This window comes from Labrus mixtus, chromosome 8 (genome assembly GCF_963584025.1).
Source record: "Labrus mixtus chromosome 8, fLabMix1.1, whole genome shotgun sequence".
NCBI classification, from domain to species: Eukaryota; Metazoa; Chordata; class Actinopteri; order Labriformes; family Labridae; genus Labrus; species Labrus mixtus.
The window spans coordinates 8,734,968-8,743,605 of NC_083619.1; the positions used below are offsets into that span (position 1 = coordinate 8,734,968).

Genomic DNA, 8,638 nt, shown 5'->3' on the forward strand with positions numbered 1-8,638 from the left:
CAGCGCTTATCTGGCGGACAAAAGAGACCAAATCGCCTATTTCCATCTGAAAGAGATAAGCCCCAACAAGAGGCAGGGATCGGCCGAGCGGCTTCAGACCCCAAATAACCGACGATCACTACAGCAAATGGGCGCACAATGGAGAAGAAGAGAAAAGAAAGGAGAGGAGGGGGGGGTCCTCTAAAGATATATTTATATATGTTAAAGAAAATGCTAATATGCCTCGTGAAGAATAGAGGGGATTTTGGAGACTCTCTCTAATTCTGCTTTTGTTGAACTCGCGTGCAGACGGGCGAGAGTGACACAGTGATCACGTGAGAGTATTATATTTCTTTTTCAGGTCTGTGTGTGTCCTTCACATGACAGATTTGGCATTAGGGGGGATGGTGAGGATGCAAAAGCCCGTCAAACATCGTATAAGAAAGTCTCCCTTGTCTTGTCTAATGCGCGCGCACGTGCACATGCAGAGTTTTTAATCCGCGAGGCGAGACTGAACATATAGTGTAATGTGCCTTTGATTGCCCTGTGATTGTGTGTGTGTGTGAGTGAGTGAGTGAGAGAATGCTGACAGTGTGAATAGCGTCAGACTGATGTGAACATAAAGAAATGACAACACGAGATTCTCACAGCAGAGTGCCGGATTATTATCACTGAGGATTAATAAACCTCTGAGAGTTCAGTTTGGGCAGAACAAACCTCCTCACAACGATACAGAAGGAAAGAAAGACATGTTAGATCAGACTTAAGTTAGTTGCTTATCTTTACATTATCCTAAGATCTTCCACAATTTCCCAGTTTGAGATCAATAAAGTAATTCTATTCTATTCTGTCTATAGAGCAACTTTGCACCATGTAAACTAAAAAGTAGCTAATGTCTTTGATAGCAGTTATAACCATCATAACAACAGACTTGTAGTATAGGCTACTTTTGTTTCTATACTTTACTATGATTCATAATAGAATAGAATAGACTAGAATTACTTTATTGATCCCAAACTGGGAAATTATGGCGTTACAGCAGCAGGTTATGCAACACACAATATGAGCAAAAAACACAATGTTAGCAAATCTAAACACAATATAATATTAAATACAAAGTAAATAAGCACTAAAAATATCAAAACTAAGAATGGGAATATATACAACCAGGATTTAACTAAGCATTACTAGTCTAAAATAGGAAAGATTAAATGTAAATGTGCAAAAACAGTTAAAGTTAAAGTTAAGTTAAGTTAAAGTGCATGAGTGTAGACATGTTATCAGCAGAAACTATTCAATATAACGGTGAGTAGACAGACAAATGAAGTGAACTTGAGTGCAGGGATAATTTGTAAATTTTAACATGTGCAGAACAGATTACAGTATGGAGAGACAGATATTATCATGATGACAGTTCTCTGCTTGCATGAGGTGAGCTGTTGTACAGAGAAATTCAATGATACAGTTTTTATTTGTTCACGTGAGCTTAATAGTTGGTATTCAATCACTTCTGTCCATGTTGATCTGGAACCATTCTCAATGACATTGGGCGTCTTTGTTACAGATGATCTGGATGACATTTCTGGTATTAAAAAGTAAGTAAGGGACTGTGTGAAAACTACTGTTCTGTGAGGGCGATGATTATTTTGTAAAAAAAAATAAAAAAAAGGAAAAAGATTCCTCCAGAGGTCTCAGTATTAACCATGTAGGCCTATGTTTGTAGTTTTACACTGATAAGTCTGAAAGCCTATTGTGCAGAATTCCAATACTTCCTGAATTTTTTAGGGGGTGAACTGCAGGTGTGAACACATTTTTCACTTCAACTCTACCAGGATTTTTTTGCAGCCAGCTGGCTAGTATGTTTTTCCATGTGAATACCGGGAGAGGGGACATGTGAATACAGCAGGAAATATTGACATTTATATCCTGCAACTTTGACCATTAACTTCATCATGTGCAAGTAATGAATATTTTCTTTATGTTTTCTGTTTGCCAGTATTTTCTTTCCCATTCTTTTGTTAATATGAATAACCTAATTAGTTTCAACTAATGTACTTTTTTATATAGGATTAGAGAGAAGCAGTCATTTTATTCCACATGTACTTTTTATTCCAGTGTTGTCCTTGATGAATCTCACACTGAAGTCTTGTTATAGTTTTGGACAGGCCTAACTGTGTCTAACTCTGCAAGCTGCTTGACTACATGATGTCCATTCAGGTGTCTCCTGTCTGACTTTCTGTGGCAGATGGGTTCTTTATAGAACATGCCAACTGATATTAGCTTCTACTGCAAGGCAAGTGTTGCCCCTGAACAAGTGAGAGGGGGGGAGGGAGGGAAAGAGAGAGTGAGTCCAATGGGAAGAATGAGAAAATCTCTTAAAGAGCCGTGACGGGGCCCCGGCCGCTCTCTAAATGTATTTTAATAGGAGGGACCCTGATGTCGGGGCCAATTCATCTCCCATCTCCCTGTAATGAAAGGAGTCGTGGCTGGGACCGGGGCAGGTCTGGGGGAGGAGGGGGATTGAAGGATGTTACAAAGGCTACATGTGGCTCTGCCTCATTATGCTGCAGTTAGACTGAGGCCTGCACGGAGGCAGCGGGGGTGAGGGTCCCCATAGACCGGCTCAGGGGCCACAATGCCGGTAAGGACGGCTGCAAAAGGGAGACCCTGCCATGCCATTATCCCTCCGCTGCTAACGAGGGCTTCATACGCCTTTGATATAATCTCACCATTGAAATCCTGATAAATCCCCCCTGCGTTTACAGCCAAATCCCATTTGTAACGGCTACGTGCTGGACTATGTGAGTGAGTGTGTGTGTGTCGTTTTCACCTGCGCCCCTCTGTTCTGGCAGACGAGGCCAAGGAAAGTCTCGTGTTAAACCGGGCCGTTACAACGGCTTTAATTAAAAATCCCCTCTATCTCTCTCTTGTGCACAAGACATCTCGTGAGCCGATCTGAGCTGAGACAGAATTAGAATAAAATCAATGTTTAAGTGGATATAGTCTTTCTATCCAGATATGATCTGATAGGCAAACAATTACTGGATTACATCACACTAGGGGGATGAATAATAGAAGACAGAGCAAATTTATGGAATTTATTAATGAGAATAAAATGATGATATTACCACCAGTTACACCACATTCCTGCTATTATTCTGCGTGTTACGCTGCCTCAGCACTCTGTGAGCTCCATCATCAGTCCATTATATGAAATCTTATCTGTGTGTGAGAGTGGATCAGGGCACAAATCACGTCAGATCCGTGCGTGCATGAAGTTATTTCTCGATCAGAGGTTGGGAGGTCACCGGGACAGCTCAGCCTCACTCTGACTGCTTTTACTCCAGAGCGGGACAAGCGCGTGGGGAATCAACCGAAAAGTGTGTAAGCATAAATCTCTTCACACTCAGAGTACTCCTATGGCATCCTGAACAGATACTTCTATTCACATGCTTTGTCCTCTAGCTCAGGGACACTGCGCATCTCAGTGCTCCCCCATGCGCCGGTGCGCAGACTCATTTAACCGCCCGAGGAACATAAACAAGCAACGGAAACTATAGTATTAAATCAAGCCGCGCGTTTAGCCCATATATTTGGTGCCAAGTTTCTGCGCACAGTCCAGGAATCTCTAAACAGGGTTTAGAGGTCTTTCTGAAGCCCCCCTTTCCCCCTCTAAAGCCCGGATTGGTCACAGTGCGGCTCATTTGCATGCCTCGCCGTATAAACCCTCCTGCAGACACTGCAGCCCTCTTGCGCTGAGAGCAGCACACCTCCAGTAGAGAGAGAGAGAGAGAGAGAGAGACAGGGAGAAGGAGAGAGAGCGGAGCGCATCAGAGTGCGCATTGAGAGACATATGGAATATTTATTACTGGCTTATACAGAAAATAAACACGCAGGAGAGTGGACAAAGAGTGGAGAGGAGAGACTTTTAGAGGTGCTTTTTGTTGAAACTTTAAACCGGACTCATTACGGACAGTTTGCTGAATTTCATATTATTTTGGAGTGAAGGTGTCAAGATGGGAGGAAAAGGGTGGAACGGGCGGTTGGTGCTGGTGTGCGTCTCTTTGGCGAGCCTGGCTGCTGTCACACAGGCGAAGACGGTGAAATATCAGACATTTGAGGAGGACGCACCGGGGACAGTGATTGGAAACTTGGCCAAGGACATCTCCTCCTCAGCCTCCTCCTCAGGCGGCTCCAGGAACAATTTCAGGATGATGAAACAGTTCAACTCGTCTTTCATCCGGCTGAGGGAGAGCGACGGGCAGCTCAGCATCGGGGAGCGGATAGACCGAGAGAGGATCTGCAAACACATCCTGCACTGCCTCATCGCCTTTGACGTGGTCAGCTTCTCCAAAGAGCAGTTCAAACTCATTCATGTGGAGGTGGAGGTCAAGGACATCAACGACAACTCCCCCGAGTTCCCCCGGAAAGAGTCGAGCATGGAGATCTCCGAGAACACGGCGGTGGGCACGCGGATCCCGCTGGACTTCGCCGTGGATGATGATGTTGGCGTGAATTACATACAAAGCTACCAGATCTCCGTCAACAGCCACTTTTCAATCGACGTGCTGAGCAGGGCCGACGGGGTTAAATATGCGGAGCTGGTGCTCATGAAGGAGCTGGACCGGGAGACGCAGGCTTCTTACGCGCTCGAGCTGGTTGCCATGGACGGTGGCAACCCGTCCCGCACCGGAACCACGCGCATAAACATCAAGGTGAAAGATTACAACGACAACAGCCCAGTGTTCGACAGGAACAGCTTCTCCGTGGACCTGCCCGAGGACGCACCGGTGGGCTCCCTGCTGCTGGACCTGAACGCGGAGGACCCGGACGAGGGGCCAAATGGGGAGGTGGTGTACGGGTTCGGTAACCAGGTGCCCGCAGAGATCCGACAACTCTTCAGAGTGGACCGGAAGACTGGACGGCTTACTCTGGAGAGCCCCATTGACTTTGAAAGTAAGAACACATATGAGTTTGACGTCCAGGCCACCGACCTGGGTCCGAACCCGAGTCCGGCCATCTGCAAAATCGTAGTGCAGGTGCAGGACGTTAACGACAACGCACCGGAGATATCCATTACCCCCATGACGTCCATCACGGCCGGAATCGCGTACATCACGGAGGCTGCGGCCAGAGAGAGCTTCGTGGCTCTGGTCAGCACCTCGGACAGAGACTCTGGCGCTAACGGGCAGGTCCACTGCACCCTGTACGGACACGACCACTTCAGACTGCAGCAGGCGTACGAGGACAGCTTCATGATTGTGAGCACGAGCCCTTTAGACCGGGAGAAAATCCCAGAGTATAACCTGACGGTGGTGGCGGAGGATCTAGGCTCGCCCCCCTTCAGGACCATCACCCAGTACACCATCAGGCTGACGGACGAGAACGACAACGCGCCGGTGTTCAGCAAACCTGTGTACGAGGTGGCGGTGGTGGAGAACAACGCACCGGGCGCGTACATCACAACAGTGGTGGCGCGCGACATGGACCTCGGGTCAAACGGGAAGGTCAGCTACAAGCTGTCGGACACATACTTCATGGGCTCCCCCATCTCCACCTTCGTGTCCGTGGACCCCGCCAGCGGCTCTCTGTACGCGCTGCGGAGCTTCAACTATGAGGTGGTGAAGCAGCTGGAGCTCCGGATCACGGCCAGTGACGGGGGCTCCCCACCCCTGTCCGGGACCGCGAGCGTCTATGTGCGGGTCGCTGACCAGAACGACAACGCGCCGGTCATCACCCAGCCGCCGCTCAACAACGGCTCCGCCGAAGTCCTGCTGCCCCGGGACGCACCGAGCGGCTACGTCATCACCCGGGTGGAGGCGCGGGACGCAGATGAGGGCGTGAACTCGGAGCTGTCTTACGGCCTGGCCACCGGCGAACCCTCCGTGTTCTCCGTGAACAAAGTCACGGGGGAGATCTACCTGAACCAGGTGCTGAGCCACGACGTGGACGAAACCCTGAGCGTGACCGTCACAGTGAGCGACAACGGGAGGCCCGCGCTCACCTCCACCGCCACGCTCCACTTTCTCATCATCGCGGGCTCCCCGCCGAGCGACAGGACGGTGTACCAGGCCGGCAGCGGGGACGAGACGCACGCGCAGTGGGACCTGTCCGTGGTGATTATCGTCGTGCTGGCGGGGAGCTGCACCCTCCTGCTGCTTGCCATCATCCTCATCGCCACCACCTGCAACCGACGCAAACGGGACAAGAGTGGAGAGGACAGCGACTCTTACGGAGAGAAAGGCACGCTAGAGAGGGGCAGAAACCACGTGGGGGACAACCCGCTGCTGCCTCTGCACGCGGCAGGTGCGGGAGAAGCGGGAGGGTTTGATGGACACTCGTACAGCAGCCAGGCCGGAGGGTTCACCTCGGCTCACCCCGGGGGCATCGACATGTGCTCGGCCTCAGAGGACGGCAGCGAGGTGCCCTGTGTGTACGACTCAGACTCAAACAGCAAGCTCCGGGGCAACAAACACGAGGTAAGAGGCACCTTTGAGGGAACAAAGAGGGTTGGGGAGGGGAGGTGTAGCAATTTGTTTTCATGCAACAGAGTCTATAACCCGTGTCTCCTCTCTCTCCTCCTGCAGGGTTACTCCACGCTGCCCGGCTATGGGAACGGTAAAGAGGCAGTCAGGCCCATCACCATCTGGAAGGGAAACTCTTACACCACCATCTCCGCCCGGGACCCCGCCTTCAGCGGGAAAGACAGCGGCAAGGGGGACAGTGACTTCAATGACAGTGACAGTGATGTCAGCGCAGACACCCACCTCAAAAAGGATGGAGTTGTTGTTCCTCCCATGGGCGGACAAAATGGTAAGAAAAACACATTTGAAATGACTATACCCAGGCTGCATAAAATGATGTCACTGTGGTGCCAAATCTAACACCTCTTGTTACTCTCTTCCAGCTCTGTGGGCGTGCACCAGTGAATGTAAAGTCCTGGGTCACTCAGATCGCTGTTGGAGCCCCTCAGCAGTGAGAGCCAACGCGGCCCCCTCTCCGGCCCCAACCCTGTCCTCCTTTAGCAGCCTCTCCAAGACTGCGTCCCTGCCCCGGGACCCCAACCGCAGGGACAACTACTACCAGGCCCACATCCCCAAAACAGTGGGCCTGCAGAGTGTGTATGAGAAGGTGCTGCACAGAGAGTACGACTACGTCCTGGTCACCCCACCCCGGCCTGTGAGGGTGCAGGAGATCAGTGAGGTTACCCTCCCTGTGTACACCCCAACCCCAACACACTGCCCTGACGATGAAGAGTAAAAATGACTCTGCGCACACACACACACACACACACACCTGAGCTCACTCTCAAAGAAATGTATAAAGTTTTAATTTATGATCAATGACAATGACAATACTGTAACTTTTGTAACTGTGGAGAGTGTGCATCCAAAAGTTGAACTCCTAATATTTCTGTGTTTCTTTTTGATTGTAAAATCCACATTTGATGTCCATTCAATCACTTTATGAGACATTTTTCTGGACATGAAGTGTATCATATGCAAGTTTTGTACATATAGAGATTATATTTTTTATAAAAGTAATAAAAAAGGAAAGATATGTAAATATAAATTGTAATTATTGATCTTTAAGCACGCTGATTATTTAAAAAATGGCCCCAGAAACTGTGCAGTTTAAAGGGCTGGTGATCCCAAGATGTATCAAGTTGATAACTAATGTATGGATTTATTTGAATGCAATAATGTGTAATTGTACAGATTATTTTTTATCATCGCGGTATTCTGAGAAGAAATAAACTTTGAAATATTGTTCTGAAAAGGCGAGTTGTGTGTTTGTGTAAGGAGATGATGCCGGTGTGCTGAGCAGCATGTTTGTGCAGGAACATCAGTCAGGTAGAAACGAGTAAAAACCAACAGGCGTCGCTGTTATTGCAGCAGAGAGAGAGCCTGTCCTTGCAGCCCACCGGAGAAGGTCAGTTAGTTTTTTCTTTTGAGAACATGATTTTTTTCTGGTGAGATGCCAGAACAGTCGCCAAGGTTTTCCAGCAAATCACTCCTTCTCCCCGTGCATAGTAAGATAAACCCGCCATCTTTACTTTTGCTCATTTTCACTGACTTGGTAAATTTATTTTTGGCGGGATTAGAGCAAGATAATCAAAATCTGCTTCTGTTCGTGCAACATACATTTTTCCTTCAAAAATGTGCACAAAGAAGAGACGCACATGATAAGCATGTCCTTGCGTAAAGACGCATCCGCTGCTCGTCTCCACAAACAGCTTACAAGCAGGAGAGGAAGTTTAACTGAGGATACGTTTGATACGCATCCAAACTCAGGTGATTCTTGTCAAAGAACACGAAGTCCTTGTGAGCAAATCCTCCTGTCAGGATGTTTTTGTCGATCTGCCAAATGCGCACGGTGCGCCTCTTACGTAATCTCCCCATTATTATTCACGGATTGAGGGCATTTCTGCAGAACAGAAATTCAATTCTGGAGTCAAACATAGAGAAACAAGAGGCAAGTCTGTCCAACAAGATGCCGTTTTGTTCCTGCGCACATTGATGTAAAATGTGCACTGTCTACCAGCTGGAGAAAACACGCGACATTCCACCAGAGTCACCTTTGACCTGCAACCGTCTGAGGGGGCATTGAGAGAGAAAAGGTGGTTTGGAGGGAGAGAGGAGGAGTGTGCGTAAAGGTG

General features: G+C 48.5%; 1 protein-coding gene across 1 annotated transcript; it reads left to right on the top strand.

The window, feature by feature from the left end:
* The first annotated feature begins 3,618 nt into the window (after nt 1–3,618).
* On the top strand, nt 3,619–7,766 carry LOC132978323 (protocadherin-8-like). Its single transcript, XM_061043434.1, has 3 exons — nt 3,619–6,458; nt 6,567–6,792; nt 6,887–7,766. The coding sequence occupies exons 1-3, from the start codon at nt 3,996–3,998 to the stop codon at nt 7,237–7,239; spliced, it is 3,042 nt and encodes a 1,013-aa protein (XP_060899417.1). The 5' UTR covers nt 3,619–3,995; the 3' UTR covers nt 7,240–7,766.
* The last annotated feature ends 872 nt before the right edge of the window (nt 7,767–8,638 follow it).